Consider the following 21,930-nt stretch of genomic DNA (forward strand, 5'->3'; position numbering starts at 1 on the left):
TTGTGGCAGGCACCTGTGGTCCCAGCTACTTGGGAGGTGGAGGCAGGAGACTCACTTGAGCCCAGGAGTTGGAGGTTGCTGTGAACTGTGATGCCACGGCACTCTACCCAGGGGAACAGCTTGAGGCTCTGTCTCAAAAAAAAAAGAAAAACAAACAAACAACAACAAAAAAACTTCTGTGGTCAAGCATTCTTCCTGCCTCAGCTTCCCAAGTAGCTAGACTACAGGCACACACTGAGAAGCCCAGACAATTTTCTATTTTTTTAGTAAAGATGGAGTTTCACTCTTAACTCAGGCTGGTCTTAAACTCTGAGCTCAAACAATCCTCCCTCCTTGGCCTCTCAGAGTGCTAGGTTTAGAGGTTTGAGCCATTGAACTCAGCCAGTTCTATGAGTTTTGACAAATGCACAGAGCTCCATATCTACCAACAAACACATCAAGATAGAAAACATTCCCATCACCCCCTTGTGCTATTCCTTTGTACTCAACCCCACTCCATCTGCTGGGAACCTCGGATCTGTTCTCAGCCCCTATGGTATTGCCTTTCTCTGCGTGTCACGTACATAAAGCCATGTAGTAGATGCAGCTTTTGAGTCTAAGCTTCTTTCATGGAACATACTGCATTTGAGATTCATCTGAGTTATTGCATACACCAGTAGTTTGTTACTTCATATTACTGAATAGTATTCCATTGTAGAGACGTACTATAATTTGTTTATCCTCTCACTGGCTGAAAGTCAAAACCTGTCCCCAGGTTTTGGTGACTGTGAGTAAGGTTTCTTTATAAACATTTACATAATTTCGTGTGAACAAAGTTAAGTATAAACTTAAGTTTTCACTTCTCTTATATAAATTTCTAGGATTATGATTTCTGGGTCAAATGGTAAATCTTTGCTAAAACTGTTTTCCAACATGGTACACCATTTTACATTCCTATCAGCAATGTATAAGGATTACAGTTGTTCCATATCCTTGCCAGTACTTGGCATGATCAGTCATTTCAGTTGTTCAGAGAGGCATGTAATAGTGTGTCACTGTGATTTTAATATCCTACTTCCCTAATGACCAGATGTTAAGCATCTTTTTATGTGCTTATCTGCCTTTTATATATGATGTTTGGTGAAGTGTCTGAGTCTTTTGTTCATTTTCTCATTGGGTTGTTTATTTTTTGGCTCTTGAGTTTTGAGAGTTCTCTATATTCTGGATATAAGTCCTTTGCCAGATGTGTGATCTGCAAGTGCTTTCACCCAGGCTGTAGCTTATATTTTTAAAGATTTCATAAGGCATTTATAAATTTTTTTTATTATAAAAGATTCAGATGATACAACATTATTTAAAGTAAAAAGTATAAGTTCTTTATTACTTCCTGCCTCCTTCTCCAGCTTTCTTTTTGGAGATAGCTGCTGTTGACAGTTTTATAAGAATCTTTCCAGTTCTTTTTATATCCCAATTTTCCATTAAGTTTGTGTTTTACTTATTAGAAATACTTAACAAAAGGACTCTTAACAAGAAGGGACACTTAACAAGATAGGTCTTTTATTTTAGTCAATAAGTTGCATTTCAAAGAATCTCCGTTTTTCCTTTTAGCCTACTAATAGGTAAAAATTGTTCTTTTTCTGTTAAAGTAGTGAGTTTTGGACTTAGTCCAGAAAGTCATGATTTGGAGAAGAAAATTCTAGAAGATAAGGATGGCTGATGAGTGGACTTAATTTAAATAGGTCGTTTTATATTTGCTAAAGATTGCTCTAGGAAAGAGAGGATGGGTAAATTCATACCTGTTGGGTATGGTGTATACTTTCTGGGTGAAGGGCATACTTATAACCTTTACTCAATTTGTGCAGAAAACAAAGTATATATATAAATAAAGCATGTGTACCCCCTAATATCCTGGGAGGGGGAAATTTCTGTAATTAGTTGAAATGACTTCAAGATCTCTATTTTCTTTCTTCTTTTTTTTTGAGACAGGGTCTTACTTTGCTGTCCTCGGTAAAGTGCTGTGGCATCACAGCTCACGGCAACCTCAAACTCTTGGGCTCAAGCAATTCTCTTGCCTCATCCTCCTAAGTAGCTGGGACTACAGGTGCCTGCCACAACACCTGTCTATTTTTAGAGATGGGGTCTCGTTCTTGCTCAGGCTGGTCTGAAATCTGTGAGCTCAGGCAGTCCACCTGCCTTGGCCTCCGAGAGTGCTGGGATTTACAGGTGTGAGCCACTGTGCCCAGCCTAAGTAAGATGTCTATATTTTCTTAAAATAAGTGATGAGTTAGTTGGGTGGGGGGAGGTTTATTTTGACAAAGAATGATATTAGTAACATTGTATTAAAGTTCTGCTTACTTCCAAGTTCTGTTGTTCTTTCTTTTTCTTTTGAAATAAGAGTCTCATTCTATTGCCCAAGTTAGAGTGCAGTAGTAGCATCATTATACCTCATTGAAGCCTCCAACTCCTTGGGCTCAAGTGATCCTTCTGCCTCCGCTTCATGAGTAGCTGGGACTACAGGCACATACCACCATGCCTTGCTAATTTAAAAGAAATTTTTTTGGCCAGGCGCGGTGGCTCACGCTTGTAATCCTAGCACTCTTGGAGGCTGAGGTGGGTGGATTGCTTGAGCTCATGGGTTCAAGACCAGCCTGAGCAAAGGCAAGATCCCCATCTCTACTAAAAATAGAAATACTGAGGCAAGAGGATCGCTTGAGCCCAAGAAAAGCCATTGCACTCTACCCAGGGCCACAGCTTGAGACTCTGTCTCAAAAAAATTTAAAAAAAAATTTTTGGTAGATACAGGGTCTCACTATTACCCAGGCTGATCTTAAACTTCTGCCCTGAAGAAATCCTCCCACCTTGGTCTCCCAAAGTACTAGGATTCAGGCGTGAGTCACTGTGCCTAAGCTCACTTCTAAATTTTAGATTGATCATTTTTCTTTGATTGATTATTCTGTGCTATGGGACATACTCAGCACAGAATTTACATTTGGCTCACATTTTTAGTTTTAGCTATGATTTTGGCCTTTCTTAACCATAATTGGTCAGAATTTTTTTGCAGAATAAGCCTTATTAAGAAAAGCTATTTTTGTCTTTCCATAGGTATGAATCCTAGGACCCAGAATAAGGATTCTCTAGAGGACAATGTTTCTACCTCTCCAGAACCAAGTAAGAGGAGTCAGTTGACTAGGGAAGTGGGAGTGGGCAGAGGGGGTGGGAAGTGATCAGAGTCTGAGGAAGCAAGAGGAAGCCTTGTGGGAAGAGAATGGTCTGGAAGTCTACACATTTCTGGGGTATGGGAAGGTGATGTGGTGAAAGAGGACACTTTGGACTCTGATGGGAAGTGGGGGAAGGGGGTGATGCTGAATGAAATGTGATTCAGAAATGCATGGGAAGGGTGACACATTTCCCTCAATGTTCTTATACCACTAGAGAGCTGGCTTAGTCTTTAAATGCTTTATAGTATCTCTGGGGAAAAAGTTGGAAAGAAGTGATAGGCCATTACTGGAACCCTCTACACTCCTGTAATTGAAAACATTTGGCTCATTTATGTTCATTTTGATCATCCTTGTCTATTTGAGTAGCTGTGCTGTAAGAGAACATCTAAATATCTATAGTACCAAAATAGCAGAAAAAATCCTATCACCTAATAAACTTTGTATTTTACATAGCTGTGACTAGTGGATAAGTATTGCTGAGTCTTTTTGTCCCCACTTAAGATTAACAAATAATCCTTTCTGTTTCTTCAGGTCTCTCTTTTGTCATTTCTTTTTTTTGAGACAGAGTCTCACTTTGTCACCCCAGTAGAGTGCTGTGGCATCATAGCTCACAGCACCTCAAACTCTTGGGCTCAAGCTATTCTCTTGCCTCAGCTTCCCAAGTAGCTGGGACTATAGACGCCTACCTCAATGCCTGGCTATTTTTAGAGACAGGGTTTTACTCTTGCTCAAGCTGGTCTTAAACTCCTGAGTTCAAGCAATCCATCTGCCTCGGCCTCCCAAAGTGCTGGGATTACAGGTGTGAGCCACCAAGCCTGGCATCCTTTTAGTTATTTGTAATGGTGATATATACCAGCACATTACTATATCCTGGTTTCAATAGTCCTTTCTTACTGGTGACCATTTGGATGGTTTCCCATTTTTTAGTGATAGCATATAATGCAGGTGTAATACGTGGCACACTGGGTGCATTGTTTTTTCCTTTTTCTTTTAGTTCATGTCCTTGGATTATAGGCCCCAAAGTATGATTGGCAGATTATTTTCCAGAAAGCAATGAATAGATGAGCCTATTTCTCTACAACCCCTCTAGTGGATTTTGTTACCCGTGTTCATCATTGTTATTCTAGTGGTTCTGAAGTGGAACTTCCCGAAGGGCCTACTTTTCAGAACCAGAAGATACCAAAGTTAGAAAAGAGGCTGAGTTCTTTTCCCAAAGATAGAACATCATTAAACTTAGAATCAGGAACCTTTCTCATCATGGGATTTTGGACTAAGGATTTGAATCCTGGTTTTTGGTGTATGCCCAGTAGTGAACATTTCTACGTGGTTTTTATAATCCCAAGGGTAAGTAAGATGATGAGGGCCAGAATGATCTTAAGAGAGCACACGATAATTTAGCTGTTTTCTGCATCTGGGGTTATGATCAGGTATCTACTTTGTGTTCCTAATTCTAGGCAGGAAATAAGAGCAAGCTCACCTTCTTGTCTGCCATATAGGAAGATTGAGGTGATTAGGCCATTCTGGGCTATGTTTAGAATTCCTGAAGTATTAATGAGTTAACAAGACCTGTATAGGCTATGGAGTTAAGCCCATTTCAGGTTAAATCATCTTCACCAAGTCAGTAGTGTTGCATGACACGTCTTCCTACTGTGACTTATGACCCAAGTTTTCTTCTTTGATGTGAGGGCGATGTGAGGGGTACTGAGGCAACAGGGGCTACAGCACATTGTAGGCCATTTACCTATACGAGTATCCTGCTCAGGGCTCAGAGACAAAAAGGCATAGAATTTTTGGCTTTATTTATTCCCTCTTAGAGATTTAAAAGATAATCTTCACTTAAATTAGTTAAACAGATAACTGCCCTATTACTTTAACTCAATAATTATCAACTGGAGAGGATTTTGCCCCCCAGGGGACATGTGTCAATATCAGCAGACTTTTCTGGTCTTCTCAACTAGGGGATGCCACTAGCATCTAGTGAGTAGAATCCAGTGAGCAATGCTGCTCAGCATCTTACAGGGCCCAGGACAGCATTCCTGATTCTCCAGCAAAGACTGACTTAGCTCAGAATGCCCATAGTTGCTAAGGTTGAGAAACTCTGCTTTAAGTGAAGGGCAGGCAGTTCCAGACAGACCTGTGTGGTCAGGCCCACTCTGCTGATTGCAGCTTTCATTTCTGGATTATTGAACTCTGTCTCTTGAAGTTCTGGCCTTGTAACATTCCCAGGCATCTGCCCTAGACTTTTTCTCCTACTTTTTAGATCTGTTACTTTGGTGATTCTGGAAGTCTTCCTTATTTCTGCTACTGTGTGCTGTTTGCTCCCAAATCAGGCTGAGCTCTGCTCCTTTCCCCACCCAGCCACTCTGCAGTCCTTAGGAGAGTCCCAGGCTTGAGCCTTTCATCTGCTCTTGGAATGTTGATTTGCTTCCACAATGTGTAACTCTGCCTGCCCTGCAGCAACCTCACCCGCATTGCAGCTGTAGCTCACAATCAGCAGAAAATGAAACATACCAGCTGTGAATTCCATTTGCATGATGGGATTGGATAAGCATGTGCACTGCATTGTCTAACAAATTCTGTTTCTTTCTTTCTCTTTTTCCCCTACCCCCTTTCCTCTTCTCCCTCCCTATCCTGACAATTTTATCACCCTTTACCATGGACTTCTCCCCACTTCTTTCCCTTTCCTCTCCTTGCCCCATGTCCCAAACCTGCCATGGTGACCACACGTACCTTTTCCCCTGTTACACGAGGCAGTTCTGACACTGTCTGCTCCCCCTGTAGTGCCAGGCTTCTGTTGCACAGTTGGAGTGGACTGGAAGTCTCTCACTACTCCGGCGTGCCTCCCCCTCACCACCGACTACTTCCCTGACCGCCAGGGCCTCCAGAACGACTACACAGAGGGCTGTTATGATCTCCTCCCGGAAGCAGATATGGACAGGTCAGTCTCAGAGAAAAAGACACTCACCTTGATTTGTGAAGGTTCTGGGTATATCCCGACATACACATTGGAACACTGAATTTGCAAACCTGCGTCCTTTTATAATTGGGAGATGTTATGATGCAAGAACTATTCATTTCCTTGGAGTTGTGTTGACATTAAAAATTTCTACTCATTGATGGTTCTCATATCTTCTAATGCAGTTATTTCAGTCATATTAAATTTGATCTCCTTTTTTGAGATGATCTATTTTACTCATTTGAGCATTTACCTGCCTTTTTTCCTACCTCTTTGTGCTGATCACTTCTCCCCCAAACAGCTTACAAATTGTGAGTTTTATGAACTGCCCTGGAATGGTTATCAGGGATAAAGCCAAGAAGAGGATGGGACAGTGTACTCTTAAGTGTCACTGCGCAAGGCCAGGCATCCATCTGAGCAATCATCTGTTTTTTAGGAGGGACGAGGAGGGTGTACAGATGACGGCCCAGCAGGTGTTTGAAGAATTCATTTGCCAGCGTCTCATGCAGGGGTATCAAATCATAGTGCAGCCCAAGGCACAGAAACCCAACTCCACTGTCCCACCTCCGCTGAGCAGTAGCCCACTCTATAGCCGAGGTGAGTTTTTCTCCTTGGACTTACATTTTTTCTTTTCTTGTAAATTTGTGGGAATAGGTTTTCAAGGGAGTAGATGAATTTAGGAGTAATTGTTTCAACATAAAATTTTTCCTTCCAAATATTATTTTACATGAGGAATGACGTCTCCATGTGGCATAGATTATCTTGAACACTCTCTTTAATTTATAACTCTTCTTGTATTTTTTTTGAGACAAAGTCTCACCTGGTCACCCTTGGTAGAGTACTGTGGCATCATAGTTCATAGCAACCTCAAACTCTTGGGCTCAAGCTGTTCTCTTGCCTCAGCTTTCCAAGTAGCTGGAACTACAGGTGGCCACCACATTGCCTGGCTATTTTCAGAGACGGCATCTTACTCTTGCTCAGGCTGGTCTCAAACTTGTGAGCTCAGGCAATCCACCCGCCTTGGCCTCCCAGAATGCTAGGATTATAGGCGTGAGCCACAGCACCCAGCCTACAATTCTCCTTTTAAGGAAGAAGATATGACCAAATTCAGGGATGGTACAGCTTGGCTTGAACAACACTTAGGAGCAGCAGTGAGCTGAGTAAAAACTGAACTAAGTATATAGTGAATATTTTAAACCTAGAAAGCTGTATTTAATTATTAATAATACTATCTCTTGCATATGGCAGGTTCTTAGATATTGCTTAAACCTGAAGTTTACACTTGTTCTTTTTTTTCTGTTCTGGATTTATCTTTCTCTTGTTGGTCACTGAAGCTTAGTGACTTGAAGCAAGAATGGGTCATCGTGAGTGGCAGAGGATAATAAGTGACAGTATTGGTAATGCTAATTGAATTATAGCCAGCTGCTGGAGCATTCTTTAAAAATAAGTCTAACACAGAGAATTAAGTGTGTGGGTGCCTGGAATTAGAAAGCAGTACTCACTTCTGGAACAATTAATGAGCTTTCTTTAGTCTTTTGGTTTCTCATTACTGCTAACAAGACCCCCACATTCCCTTAATCACCTGACTAAATCTCAGATAGCATCTTTGGCTCCATGAAAGCTCCTCTGGTCAGAGAATCAGATAAGTGTGGACCTGTTAGGGGGAGCTTAGTGGTCATCCAGGTCAGGTCCTTTTGTTTACAGATAAAGCTTTGGACTCCTTCCTGGTTGTTTTTGAAAGCACCTTGTGACTTTTTTTTTTTTTTTTTTGCAGTTTTTGGCCGGGGCTGGGTTTAAACCCACCACCTTTGGCATATGGGGCCAGTGCCCTACTCCTTTGAGCCACAGGTGCTGCCCCTGTACCTTGTGACTTTTTTTTTTTTTTGGCCGGGGCTGGGTTTTGAACTTGCCACCTCCAACATATGGGATCGGCATCCTACCCTTTTGAGCCACAGGTGCCACCTACCTTGTGACTTTTAATGCACATTGCTTTCTATTCATACTCTGGACCCTACTGAATATTAACCTTTTCAAGCCCCCATACTACTTCCAGTTCATCTTTATATCCTTTCTAGTGGAAATCACAGTGCCTGGCTGACTGTGGTCACCTGATCCACCTGATCCAACTATATAGATCAGGTCAATAAAGGGATGAATTCAGGCCAGGCATGGTGGCTCATGTGTATAATTTCAGCACTCTGGGAGGCCGAGGTGGGTGGATTGCTTGAGCTCAGGAGTCAGAGACCAGCCTGAGCAAGAGTGAGACCCACCTCCCCACCCCCCACCCCCGTCTCTATTAAAAATAGAAAAAAAACTAAGCAGGCATTGTGGCTGGTCCCTGTGGTCCCAGCTACTGGGAAGGCTGAAACAAGAGGATTGTTTGAGGTTGCTGTGAGCTATGACACCATGACACTCAACCCCAGGGTGACTGAGACTCTTGTCTAAAAAAAATAAAAAGTAATCAAATTCATTCGTTCACTCATTTATTCAACATTGTCTTTGAAGCTTCTGCTGTGGGCAGGGATTTATAGCCCAGAGGGGAAAACTAACATTAGTCAAACTATGAAATATAATTACATGTTGTGATACAGACTGTGAGGGAAAAGTCAAGGACTGTGAGAATATTTAATACATGGCCTGATTTGGTCTAGAGGATTAGAGACAGCTTCCTGAAGGAGATGATGTTTGAGCTTAGACTGGAAGTACTTATAGGTTGAGAGTGGGGAGTGGGAATAGAAAGGAAGAGCTTGCAAGGCTGAGGAATTGGTTTGTGCAAAGGCCCTGTGGCAGGAGGCATTTTGACATTTTCTAGGCACCAAAGAGAAAACTGATGTGATGGAGCGCAAGGAGTGAGCCAGAGATGTGCCTCCAGATTTCAGGGGACATAGGCCTCACAGGACAATATGCAGGATTTTGTTATTTATCCCAAGAATAGTGGAATGAATTCTTATTTAGTGTCACTGGTCCTATCCAGGTGGCCCACTTGCTTTTCTCTGGCTGATTTGTGAGCTTAATGTCATGGCTAGCTGACCAGAGGCTACTTGCCTATTATTTTTCTCCTTTGATAAATTTACTCTCTGTTATTTCTGTAGTAACTGAAATGGGGCCATTGTTGTTATAATTACTGGAAAAGTTGCATCATAACCAAGCCTGTGCTATTCACTCTTCACAGATGTATTAAATACTGAATGTGAGCAGGCCCTGTTCCAGTAGGGAATAGAACAGCATTACCCCTACCCTTGGAGTTTGTAGTCTACTGTGTGAGATGGATGTTAAACTAATAAACCGCAAGTATATATTTGATCATAGATTATGAAGAATACTGTGCAGGATAAAAACAGGAATAACTAGGGTACAACACATTTGAGGGCATACTTTCTTTCTACTTGCAGAAAGTGAGACTCAGAAAGATTTGGTGTCCAAAATCACACAGCTGGCAAACAAAAGAGCTAAGGATTAACTTAGTCCCCTGATCAAGGGCCAACCTCTTACTTATACGTATCTGACTTGCTACCCCCTTGGCATCATCTGGGAAATTTCCATATTCACAGTAAAGATTCTTCTAGCCTCTATTTGTCCTCTCTCCTCCTGACCACTCCCATGCCGCCTGCCTCTGTGCTAGTGTCTCTTAGGACTGCATTTCATTTCTAAATCAAGGGGATTTTGGCTTGGCTCAGTTCTTCAAGGCATAATTGTTACTCTCTTGAATACTTGTCATTTTCTTGATTCCTCATTATTTTCCTCTTTCCTGTGTTCAATTCCATTCAACTAATATTGTTTAAATATCTGAAGCTGAGCACAGTGGCTCAGGCCAGTACTCTCAGCAACTCAGGAGGTAGGAGGATCACTTGAGGCCAGGAGTTCAAGACCAGCCTGGGAAACATAATGAGATTATGTTTCTAAAAAAATTTTAAAAATTAGCTGGGCATAGTGGCATATGCCTATAGTCCCAGCTACGTGGAAGGCTGAGACAGAAGCATTGTTTAAGCCTAGAAGTTCAAGGCTGCAGTGAGTTATGTTGATGCCACTGCACTCTAGCCTAGAGTGACTTGGTGAGGCCCTGTCTCAAAAAATATTTTTAAAAAGATGAACAACTAAACAACACTTGGGTCTTGGCTTCCTGGAACTTTCAGTTTATAAGGATGTAAGAGACACACATATATGTACAAGGTAGAATTCAGACTGCTGGTACGGTTTAACAGTTTTCTGGAGAAAGTAGCTTGGTGGTGACTTTAAGTGATCAATAGGATTTCAAGGATGAGAAGGCAGTGGAAGCAACCCAAGAAAATGTTTAGAGGAAGGAAATGGCAGCAAATATATAGCAGTGTGGTTGTGATGGGAGTTAAGGCCAGAAAGCTAAGTTGGCTGCCACCCTGGGGTGAGGACCTCACATACCTTGGTGGGCATCTGTGCTTGGGTGGAGTGGAGTTCCATTTTCGTTTTACAGTCACCTCTTAGCCTACTAACATTTGAACATCAGGTTGTTCAGCTTTGAGACTATTATCTAGGTACTATCAGCACCCTCAGGCTTTTGCTGGTTGGTTTCATTACAGAAAAATAAGCCAACCTTAGGACTTTTTTTTTTAAACCAAGTATAGCTTTCTTTCATGAAACTGCCCTTTAAAAGAAAAATGTTGCCCCTTCTATTTCTCCTTTCCTCAATCTTTATGAATTTTCAGGAATTCTTAGATCTAAACAGGGATCTCATTGTTCACTTTTTTTTCTTTTTTATTTTTTTGAGATAGAGTCTAACTTTGTTGCCCTTGGTAGAATGCTGTGGCATCATAGCTCACAGCAACCGCAAACTCTTGGGCTCAAGTAATTCTCTTGCCTCAGCCTCCTGAGTAGCTAGGACTACAGGTGCCCACCACAACGCCTGGCTATTTTTAGAGGCAGGGACTCACTCTTGCTCAGGCTGGTCTTGAACTCATGAGCTCAGGCAATCCACCTGCCTCGGCTTCCCAGAGTGCTAGGATTACAAGTGTGAGGCACCACACTCTTGTTCTCTCTTCTTTATTCTCAAACATCCTTGGTGGGGGGGGGGCAGGTCATCCTTGTGGTGGGTGCACCACTGAACAACCTGTTTTAATATTGCTACACTAACATTTGGTAGAGGAGCAGGGTTGTCATCTCCTTCATCATCCATTCCCACATCTTCTACCATGGTCTTGATAGTCACAGACTATTTGACAATTTCCACATCAACTTCAAGTATCTCTGCATCAGAACTCTGCAACTTGATTGAAGTCATGGTGTTTAGTTTTAAAGAGCTAGGCAGCATCTACACAATAAGAGCAAAGTCAGATGACAAGGCCACTCTGAATCTGTGTGAATGAGAAGCAATTGCCTGTTCTAGGAATGAGCCTCAACCAGATGGAGGAAATTATTTTTTTTCTCTGTTAGGTCTTGTTTCCCGAAACCGCCCTGAGGAAGAGGACCAGTATTGGCTGAGTATGGGCAGAACTTTCCACAAAGTGACACTGAAGGATAAGATGATCACAGTGACACGGTACCTTCCCAAGTGAGTTCTGGGATGTTTAAAGTCTTCAGCTACTGTCCTGGACTATGTCAGCATACTGCAGTGTGGGTATGGTACATATTTTAAACCAGGGAAGTTGAGCAATTGTTTTTTCTCTTAGAGTTTTTGTTTTGTTTTCTGGAATTATTTTAGGGTTTTAGCTTACCTACTTCCAAAGGGGTTTCAATTCATCTTGTAATGATGAAGCATGACTAGAACAAGAATATGAGGAGATAAGAATATGACAATTAAGAATATAACAATAAGAATATAACAATTAAGAATAATTAATTATATATATAATATAATTAATATAACAATTAAGAATATGAGGAGATAATACAATATATTAATGTAACAATTGCTCTTATACCCCATGAATATACATAAATTTAAAAGAAAAAGGATCTGAGGAGAAAAGAATGCAAAAGTTTAAGAAAATCTGAGAAATTTCCATTACAGTTCCCTGGGATGAGTTGGTTACTACAGTTAAGGGTTGAATACCAAGAATGGTGCAAGGTATGTAGAGACAGAAAAAGTAAAGGAGGGTTGGACAAAATTCTCTTTTTGACCTTTTGGGCCTGCCTTTTATTTTCAGGTACCCTTATGAATCTGCCCAGATCCACTACACCTATAGCCTCTGCCCTTCCCACTCAGACTCAGAGTTTGTATCCTGTTGGGTGGAATTCTCCCACGAACGGCTGGAGGAGTACAAATGGAATTACTTAGATCAGTATATCTGTTCTGCAGGCTCCGAGGACTTCAGGTCAGAGAGTGGGCTTTGGCTTTCCATCCTTGTGACCTTGAGCATATGTATATTTTAACACTTTCTGTCCTTTTTTTCGGATGGCAAAATGATGTCTGTTTTGGGGGAAAAAATGGAAGAACAAAAGTACTTCTGCATTGGGTTAGAAACTCAGTCATGGGATGGATAGTGGAGATGTTCACACAACTGTGTGAATGTACTTAAATGCCACTGAATCATCCATTTAGAACTCGTTAAAGTCAGCCAGGCATGGTGGCTCACATCTGTAATCCTAGCAATCTGGGAGGCTGAGGTGGGTGGATCATTTGAGCTCAGGAGTTTGAGACCAGCAAAACCTCATCACTACTAAAAATAGAAAAACTAGCCATGCATTTTGGTGTGTGCCTGTAGTCCCAGCTACTTGGGAGGCTGAGGTAAAAGGATCACTTGAGCCCTAGAGTTTGAGGTTGCTGTGAGCTATGATGATGCCATGGCACTCTACTCTGGGTGATGGAGTGAGACTCTGTCTCTAAAAACGACAGCAAATGGCAGTGCCTGTGCTCAGTGGGTAGAGCTCCAGCCACATACAATGAGGCTGGCGGATTCAAACCCAGTCTGGGCCAGCTGAACAGCAATGACAACTGCAACAACAACAACAAAAATAAATAGCAGGCATTGTGGCGGGCACCTGTAGTCCCAGCTATTTGGGAGGCTGAGACAAGAGAATCGCTTAAGCCCAAAAGTTTGAGGTTGCTGTGATGCCACAGCACTCTACCAAGGGCAACACAGTGAGACTCTCAAAAAAAAAAACCTGGTTAAAGTAGATTTTCTTACATATATTTCACTGCAATTGAGGACAACAAAACAGCACTCCGTAATGATGGGCTACCTGATACACGTGTCAGTGCAGATCACGTTCTTAATGGTTTCCTTGCTCGTTGGCTGGTAGCTTTGTGGTATCTCATTTTCAAAGTTTGATTTTTATGTGTGATTTATGATTGTGGAGATAGAATACCACAACTTCATTGGCCTGAGTACACAGAAGCATTCTGACATCTCTGAGATTAAAGCAAAAGCCACCTTTGTGGTCTTCCTTCAGAAATTACCTTTTCAATAAAGCCATGAGCTGTAGTATCAGATGAATACATGCTCTTAGGGATATAGACCCTCATGGGAGTGTTCATTTGGTGTACTTCCCTCAGCTCCTGTTTCTCACCACCACCCTGTGTTTTCTGTGGTCTTCTGTAGCTTAATTGAGTCCCTGAAGTTCTGGAGGACCCGCTTTCTGCTGCTGCCAGCCTGTGTCACTGCCACCAAGCGCATCACAGAAGGGGAGGTACACTGCGACATCTATGGGGACAGACCTCGTGCTGATGAGGACGAGTGGCAACTTCTGGATGGTTTTATCCGCTTTGTGGAAGGCTTGAATCGGATCCGCAGGCGGCATCGGTCAGATCGCATGATGCGGGTGAGGGCCTCCTTCCCTCTCTGGAACACGGGCATGGTCTGGGATGCAGGATCAGCCTCCTTCTATCTCGGGGTCTTCAGCTAGTTTATTTATTCCACAACTTCCCAGTGTTTATCTTAAATCCAAAACATTATGTTCTTCTCCATTGCAGGATGACAGAGGGAGGGATTATTGCAGACAGCAACTGGGCAGTGTTCTCTGGCTTTGAGCCACCCCTCTCTGCCTGAGGACAGAGCCTTAATGAGCTGCTCCCCAAGTGAGACCCAGTCTCAAATGCAGCTGCTTGTGTGATTTGGTACTGAATTGCTAGACTCTCAGGAGTCCAACAGCAGCAATCCTTATTTACTCTTGTATCTTTTAGAGTTTCTAGCACCCTTTTGCCTCATTTCAATCACATGCTGCCCAGTGGGGAGACTGAGGTTCATTTGGGTGTCAGAATACGTCCCAGCTAATGATGAGCAGATCTGGGATTTAGCTTGGTTTTGTTTTGTTTTAATTAACGAATAGTGTAATTGACACTCGTGTAAGTGTATGTGTATATGTGTACAGGCCTATGAATTTTTTTTTTTTGAGACAGAGCCTCAAGCTGTCCCCCTGGGTAGAGTGCCAAGGCATTACAGCTCACAGCAACCTCCTACTCCTGGGCTCAAGCGAGTCTCTTGCCTCCGCCTCCCAAGTAGCTGGGACCACAGGCGCCCGCCACAACGCCCGGCTATTTTTTGGTTGCAGCCGTCATTGTTGTTTGGCGGGTCCGGGCTGGGGATTCGAACCCGCCACCTTAGGTGTACGTGGCTGGTGCCTTAGCCGGTTGAGCAATAGGCGCCGAGCCAGGCCTATGAATTTTAATAGATATATGTATTCTTGTTGCCACCAGCACAATCAGGATATAGAGTAGTTCCATCACTTCACAAAAATTCCTTCATGCTACACTTCCTAGTCACATTCTTCCCTATCTCTAACCCCTGGCAACTACCAGTCTGTTCTGTTTTTTTTCCAAATACCATAGAAAATGGAATTATACAATATGTAAGCTTTTGGGGCTGCCTCCTTTCAGTCAGCATAATGCTTTGAGGTTCTTCTGAGTTGTCATGTGTACTTGGAGTTCATTCTTTTTTATTGCTGGGTAGTGTTTCATCATCAGCTGTGTCCTCCTTACTTTGTTGTTTTTAACCTCAAGTTCAAGATTCTTCCTCCCACACCAGCTGCCTCTTGTACACAGTATCACTTATGATTAGGAATATTTCCAGGGGAACTTGCATAGTGGAAAGAACTTTGGTTTTGAAGGGAGGTCAGTGGAGTTTGAATTCTAGTTCCAGTGGGATTTAGGGAAAATTGCTTAATGTTGTCTGAGCCTCAGTTTCATTTTCTATAAAATAGGGACAATGTCATCTACTTTATGGATCTGTGGTGGGGGTAAAATGAAATAGTGCACAAAGAGGCAGTTTACTTTCAGTCCAATAGGCAGTGAGTGAAAAGCAGTTTTCTGTCATTTACTAAATACAAGAGCCTATGTTCCTTGACTCTATTCATTGGCTTCCCAGAGACTGACCGAGGACACAGTAGCAGGTGCTGGGTGTACGTGGCTTCCACTAAGAAAGCCCCCACTTGTGGTGATGGCCTTGTCTCCTCTTCTCTGTTTAGAAAGGGGCCACAATGAAAGGCTTGCAGATGACTGGGCCTCTTCCCACACACACTCTTGAGTCAGCTGGCCCTCCGGTTGGGAAGAAGGGAACCTCAGCTCTGTCTGCCCTGCTGGAGATGGAGGCCACTCAGAAGTAAGTACCTGCTGGGAGGGTGACTTGTCCCCACCTCACAGACCATCAGGCTTTTTAGTGCACCATTCCTGTGATTAGGGTGAAATAGGATTTCCTTCTGTGAGGATCCTGTAATTAAGTAGATGACATTTACATGGAAAGAAAGCTAGACTAATACCTGGTAAGTGTCAAATAACATGAAATAGATCAGAAATTATAAACTCAAATTAATCTGGATCTTAATTTGAACTGTAGTCCTATTTAGCCTACAATGTGTGTTTAACATATTTGGTTATTTTTTTTGAAAGACTTTTATTTATTTATTTTTTGTTGTTGTTGCAGTTTGGCTGGGGCCTGGTTCAAACCCGCCACCCTCAGTATATGGGGCTGGCACCCTCCTCGCTGAGCCACAGGCACTGCCTGTTTAACATATTTGGGCTAGATTTTTTTTTTTTCTAAGAGACAGACTCTCACTTTGTCACCCTTGGTAGAGTGCCATGATGTCACAACTCAGAGCAACCTCACAGCAATGCTCTTGGGCTTAAGCAATTCTCTTGCCTCCTGAGTAGCTGGGCCTGTAGGCGCCCACCACAATGCCTGGCTATTTTTGTTTGTTGAAGTTTGGCTGGGGCTGGGTTTGAACCTGCCACCCTCAGTATATGGTACTGGCACCCTACTCACTAAGCCAGAGGCGCCGCCCAGGGCTAGATTTTTTTAATAGGAAGATTTCATGTAGAAACCTAGATTTTTATATGTGTTTTTTTTTTCGAGACAGTGCCTTACTTTGCCACCCTCATGGTATCATAACTCACAGCAACCTCAAACTCGTTGGACTCAAGCAGTTCTATTGCCTCAGCCTCCCAAGTAATTGGGGCTACAGTGCCCCCCCAGCTATTTTTAGAGATGGGGTCTTGATCTTGCAGGTTGGTCTAGAACCCGTGAGTTCAGGCAATCCATCCATCTCTGCCTCTCAGAGTGCTAGGATTACAGGTGTGAGCCACTGCTACTGGCTAATATTCACATAACTTTTATTACAGAATATGATTTTAATTGTTCTATTTTGTTATTAGTTGTTAATCTTTTATTGCACTTAATTTATAAATTAACGTTTATTATAGATATGTCTTCATATTCTTTGTGATTTTAGGGATCTGCTGGGGGTCTTAGAACATAGCCCCTATGGAAAAGAGGGGACTACTATAATGCAAAATTATATCAGATAATGTTAAAACCCAGCTTTGTTTGAAGTAGCAGAGGCTCTTTTAATACTGGGTCCACAGTTGCACCCAGCCATGATGGGCTGGCATTTCAGAAGGGGTGCAGGGCTCTGCTTCATCCTCTGGTTCTCAGTCATGCTGCCTGGTCAGCTGCCCTAGACATTTGGGCATGTGGCCCCCCTTTCTGAACGGTAAGTGCTATATTTGACAGGCCTCCAGTGGGACCACACTTGCTTAGAAAGGTGGGGGAAGTGTCCCTGGAGGGGGGTTTTAAGTTGGCTTTGCGGGAAGTAAAGCATTTATACAGGGGAGAGGTGGGACTTGGGGAAAAGAGAAAACATTGCTATGCACAGGTGGGACCTGCCTTGGGGGCATCCTTCTCTGCCCCTCTTGTCCTCCCAGCTAGGGCAAGTTTCCCTCTGTGCTTGCCAGCATTCCAGAGCCTGTGTCCATCAGGGAGCCTACCAATATTCTACTGAGGGCTGAGGTCATTACTTTGCTTCTATCTGACTTGACTGTGTGCTCTGAGGGCAAAGGCTACGTGTTGTTCCTGGCACATAGTACGTGTAAGATGGATATTTATTAAACAATAGAGAACAGGATGCTGTTCCTGTACCTCCCCGTACAGGTTTGGGAGAGAGTATGTTAGGGGAGATGAGACCTTGTCTGTGTGGCATGAGGGTCTATGTCATACCTTCAGGAACCTGCACACATTGGGCTTTCAGGAAGTAATGTTGAGTGAGTGAGTAGAAGGTACCACGGGAGATACAATAGGAAAGGCAGTGTGGGAAGTCAGATGCCAGGCTGTCCTTACACATTCTCTTTTTCGAAGAATTCCTAGGAAATTTATTTTATTTTATTGGAAAATTTCAAACAGATAAAATGTATACAGATCAGGTATAATAAATTTCTCTTTACCCATCACCCAGCTTCAGTGATTATCAACTCATGGCTGATCTTGCTGATCTTGCTTCAGTTCTAGCCCACTTGTGTTCACCTTTTGTTTTCTGTTGAGACAGAGTCTTATTCTGTCACCATGGGTAGAGTGCCATGGTGTCATAGCTTACAGCAACCTCAAACTCTTGGACTCAAGTGATCCTCCTGCCTAAGCCTCCCGAGTAACTGGGACTACAGGCACTGGCCACAATGCCCAGCTAGTTTTTCTGTTTTTAGTAGAGATAAGGTCTTGGTCTTGCTCAGGGTGGTCCCAAACTCCTGAGCTCAAACAATCCACCCACCTTGGCCTCCCAGAGTGCTAGGATTGCAGGTGTGAGCCACTGTGCCTGACCCCTTTTATTTATTTATTTATTGCAGTTTTTGGCTGGGGCTGGGTTTGAACCTGCCACCTCCAGCATATCACCTCCCTTCATGTGTAATATTTCAGACTATAACTCTGAAAGATAAGTACTCTTTAAAAAACCCTGTGATACTGTAATTTACCTTAAGAATTGTGACAATTCCTTAATCATGAAATTCTGATCAATGTCTTTTGTAGAGGTGGGTTTTTCAGAGATAAGCCTCCTACGTGGGAAACCTTGGTGGGCAGTGTCAGGAGGCAGGGTCCTGTTGGGAGGCTCCCACTTGTCCAAGCAAGAGGCAGCCAATGCTGGACGCAGGCTGATGGTGAAATGGAAAGGAAGGAATGAGCAATCTACAGGGTTGAGGGGCAAATGGGAGAAGGAAAGTTAGGGTAGTTTGGGCTCATTGTTGGGAACACTGGGTCTTCTTTTGAATATATTTTTATCAAACCAAGGAAAGACCCCAAAACTCTGTGTGACAGGTTTTCCCTGTAACTAATCATAGACCTTTCCCACTGGAAAAAGAGAACAAGGAACATATGTTGCTGGGAGGGGTGTAAAGCTGGGGGTGAAGGGATCTTATTTTAATTTGTCTGTAAGTCATTGTTTAGTACTCACCAAGGAGCCTCTTTCTGCTCAGACTGGAAAAATGAGGATATCTTGTGGTAGTAGTCCCCCTTGTGTAAAGGGTATGACTCTTCTAATCCTTTGGCAGGAGCAGGACAAAGAGATCCGAGACTCATTCTTTGCCTCAGTTGACTGTTCCCGGGAGACATGCTGTGTTTTCTTTTTCTTTTTTTTGAGGAATAGTCTTACTGTGTCATCCTTGGTAAAGTGCTGTGGTGTCATAGCTCACAGCAGCCCCAAACTCTTAGGCTCAGGGCTCAAGCAATCCTTTTGCCTCAGCCTCCTAAGTAGCTGGGGACTACAGGTGCCTGCCATAGCACCCAACTATTTTTAGAGACAGGGTCTTGCTCTTGCTCAGGCTGGTCTCAAACTCATGAGCTCAGGTGATCTACCTGCTCTGGCCTCCCAAAGTGCTAGGATTATAGGCATGAGCCACCACACCCAGCTGACATTTTGTATTTTCTAAAGCCTGAATGTAGAGTGAAGGAGACAGACCTTTGTGTAATATTTGCTCCCACAGTATAGATTTTGTTATTGTTGTTTTTGGTTTTTTTTTTTTTTTTTTTTTTGAGACAGAGCCTCAAGCTGTCCCCCTGGGCAGAGTGCCGTGGCATTACAGCTCACAGCAACCTCCAACTCCTGGGCTCAAGCGAGTCTCCTGCCTCCGCCTCCCAAGTAGCTGGGATCACAGACGCCCGCCACAACGCCCGGCTTTTTTTTGGTTGCAGCCATCATTGTTGTTTGGCGGGTCCGGGCTGGGGATTCGAACCCGCCACCTTAGGTGTACGTGGCTGGCGCCTTAGCCGGTTGAGCTATAGGCACCGAGCCGTTTTTGGTTTTTTGAGACAGAGTCTCACTCTGTTGCCCATGCCAGAGTGCTGTGGTATCAGCCTAACTCACAGCAACCTCAAACTCAATCCTCCTATCTCAGCCTCTGAGTAGCTGGGACTATAGGCGCTTGCCACAATGCCTGGCTAGTTTTTCTAATTTTAGTAGAAATGGAGTCTCATTCTTGCTTAGGCTGGTCTAGAACTCCTGAGCTCAAGTGATCCTTCCACCTTGGCCTCCCTCTGCACCTGGCCTATGCAGTTTTTTATTTGTGTTTTTTTCTTTTCCTTTTGCTGCATGAAGCAGGTTTGATTTTATTTATTATGAAAGTAATGGAATAGCAATATGAAAGGGTTTTAACATTTTACCTATCGGCCTCCCTTTTCACCATAACTGTGTTTATTTCTTCCAGGTCCCTTCCAAGCTTTATCTGTATATATATACATTTAGTCAGGCTCCTATGGAAGACAGGAGCCTCTGTAGTCTCAGCTATGTCCTGATAATCACTGGTGGGAATTGTCTAAGCAGCTAGTGCTGGCCAGGGAGGTGCTCTGCTTCTATCAGATGAAGATGGTCTCATGAAAACTGAGTAGGGCAGAGAGAGACAGATATCTCCCATGCAGATGGATGTTCATGTTTTGTCCAGGGTGGCTCTGCTGTGTGCTTGTGGGTCATAGTTCTGTGATGGAAGCTTGCCAACAGCATGACCCAGCACCCTGTCCACCTGCAGAGGCTCATGAAGAGCATTTACATGTTTTTATTCTTCCTGCCTCTGGGTAGGCTATGTCTTCCTTCTGTCTACCTTGTGAGGCCTGCCTAGTTTGTGTATGCCATTAAGCTCTGTGGAGGCCTGGCTGGTGACCCTCTCCTGGAAGAAGGCAGTGTACCCTCATGTATGTTCTCACGTCTGCATTGTAACTGGTTGTTTTGTGGTAGTCTCCTCTTCTCAAGACATTAGAGAAGGAGCCTCCAAGGGCAAGGACAGGGTCTTCCTCACCTCTAAATTCCTGTTTCTTCATCCATGCTACACACAGATGGTAACTTAGTACATGTAGATTGTCATGCTCTTCAGGTGACCTCTGAGGAGGTTCTGGGAGTATCAGAGCCTTCCTGCCATCACAGCCTTCAGGAAGTACAAAAGAATGATACTGTGTGCATTTGTGGATGAGGCTCAGAGGAAGACATTCTGTGATATGATAGAAAGAGACACAGTGTGTGTGGTGGGAGAGAATCAAGCATCTATTCTGCTTTCCTCTATGAATTATACCTCACACTAACCAAGTGATTGGTGTGGGGGAAGTTTCTCTTTTGAAAATATCCCATCTAATAAATGGAGAAGGAATGACAGACTATCACTCCATGTAGTCTCTGATGAATGAATGAATCTAGTGGAGACCGTCAGTGGCAGCTAGCATCTCCAGAAAGAGGCCTGCAGGCAGAAGCACACAGCACCACATAGGAAGAACACTGGCCCAAAATTGAACCCAGTCTGCTCAGGTCTCTTGATATAACTTCTAGTTCTCAGTAAGTTCAGGGCATAGAGGAACATGTTAAGCTATAAAAGGATGTAATCAGAACCTCCGGACTGTGTAAATTTACAGGATGAATGAGCTGCTTTCTTTCTTTCTTTTTTTTTTTTCCCTTGTTGTTTGACCAGGGCTGGGTTCAAACCCACCACCCTCAGTGTATGGGACCGGCACCCTACCCACTGAGCCACAGGCACCGCCCTGAGCTGCTTTCTTTAACAAGTAAATTGCAAGGATAAGGAGTGATGAAAAGGAGCTTATACTTTAAAGAATCTTGAGAAACAACTTATTGCAGTGTAGGGACCTTAATTGAGTCTTATTTTCAACAAACTGTAAAAAAATGTTTTTGAGACAATTGGGAAAGTGTCATTTGATACTAGAAAAATTTTTTTAAAATTTTGTAAGTTATTTTCTTTTAGAGGTACTGATATGTTTGTGGATGAAATAATATTGTGTGAGTTCTGCTCCAAATAGTTGACGTGGGTAGTTAGGGATATACATGACACAAGATTGACTCTGAGTACACAATTTTGGTGTGGTTCATTATTATCGTGTAGGGGTTCATTATATTATCCTCTTTAGTTTTGAATATGTTTGAATTTTTTTATAATAAAAAATTTCAAAAGGGGAAGAGTGTAGCAGGTTACTATGGAAACAGATTTTTTAAACCCAGTATGTGATTATTTCAAAATTGGTAACAAAAATGTCAGGATTTAAGATGAGAGAAATGTTGCAGGTTGGGTTCTCAGGGAAGCTGACAGAGGTGGCGTTTAGCAAGTAGGATGTTTATCAAGGA

The 21,930-nt window shown here is 43.0% G+C and overlaps 1 protein-coding gene across 1 annotated transcript in view; it reads left to right on the top strand.

Moving 5' to 3' along the window:
• DEPDC5 (DEP domain containing 5) overlaps positions 1-21,930 on the top strand; it is a 150,109-nt gene that overhangs the window by 82,151 nt on the left and 46,028 nt on the right. The window contains exons 25-31 of the mRNA XM_023517676.1: positions 3,082-3,147; positions 5,979-6,135; positions 6,590-6,750; positions 11,557-11,674; positions 12,270-12,437; positions 13,665-13,884; positions 15,526-15,659. Coding sequence (XP_023373444.1) covers positions 3,082-3,147; positions 5,979-6,135; positions 6,590-6,750; positions 11,557-11,674; positions 12,270-12,437; positions 13,665-13,884; positions 15,526-15,659 — 1,024 coding nt within the window. The remainder of the gene's footprint in view (positions 1-3,081; positions 3,148-5,978; positions 6,136-6,589; positions 6,751-11,556; positions 11,675-12,269; positions 12,438-13,664; positions 13,885-15,525; positions 15,660-21,930) is intronic.

This window comes from Otolemur garnettii, unplaced genomic scaffold (assembly GCF_000181295.1).
Source record: "Otolemur garnettii isolate 467f Iridium unplaced genomic scaffold, OtoGar3 scaffold00116, whole genome shotgun sequence".
In the NCBI taxonomy this organism is placed as follows: domain Eukaryota; kingdom Metazoa; phylum Chordata; class Mammalia; order Primates; family Galagidae; genus Otolemur; species Otolemur garnettii.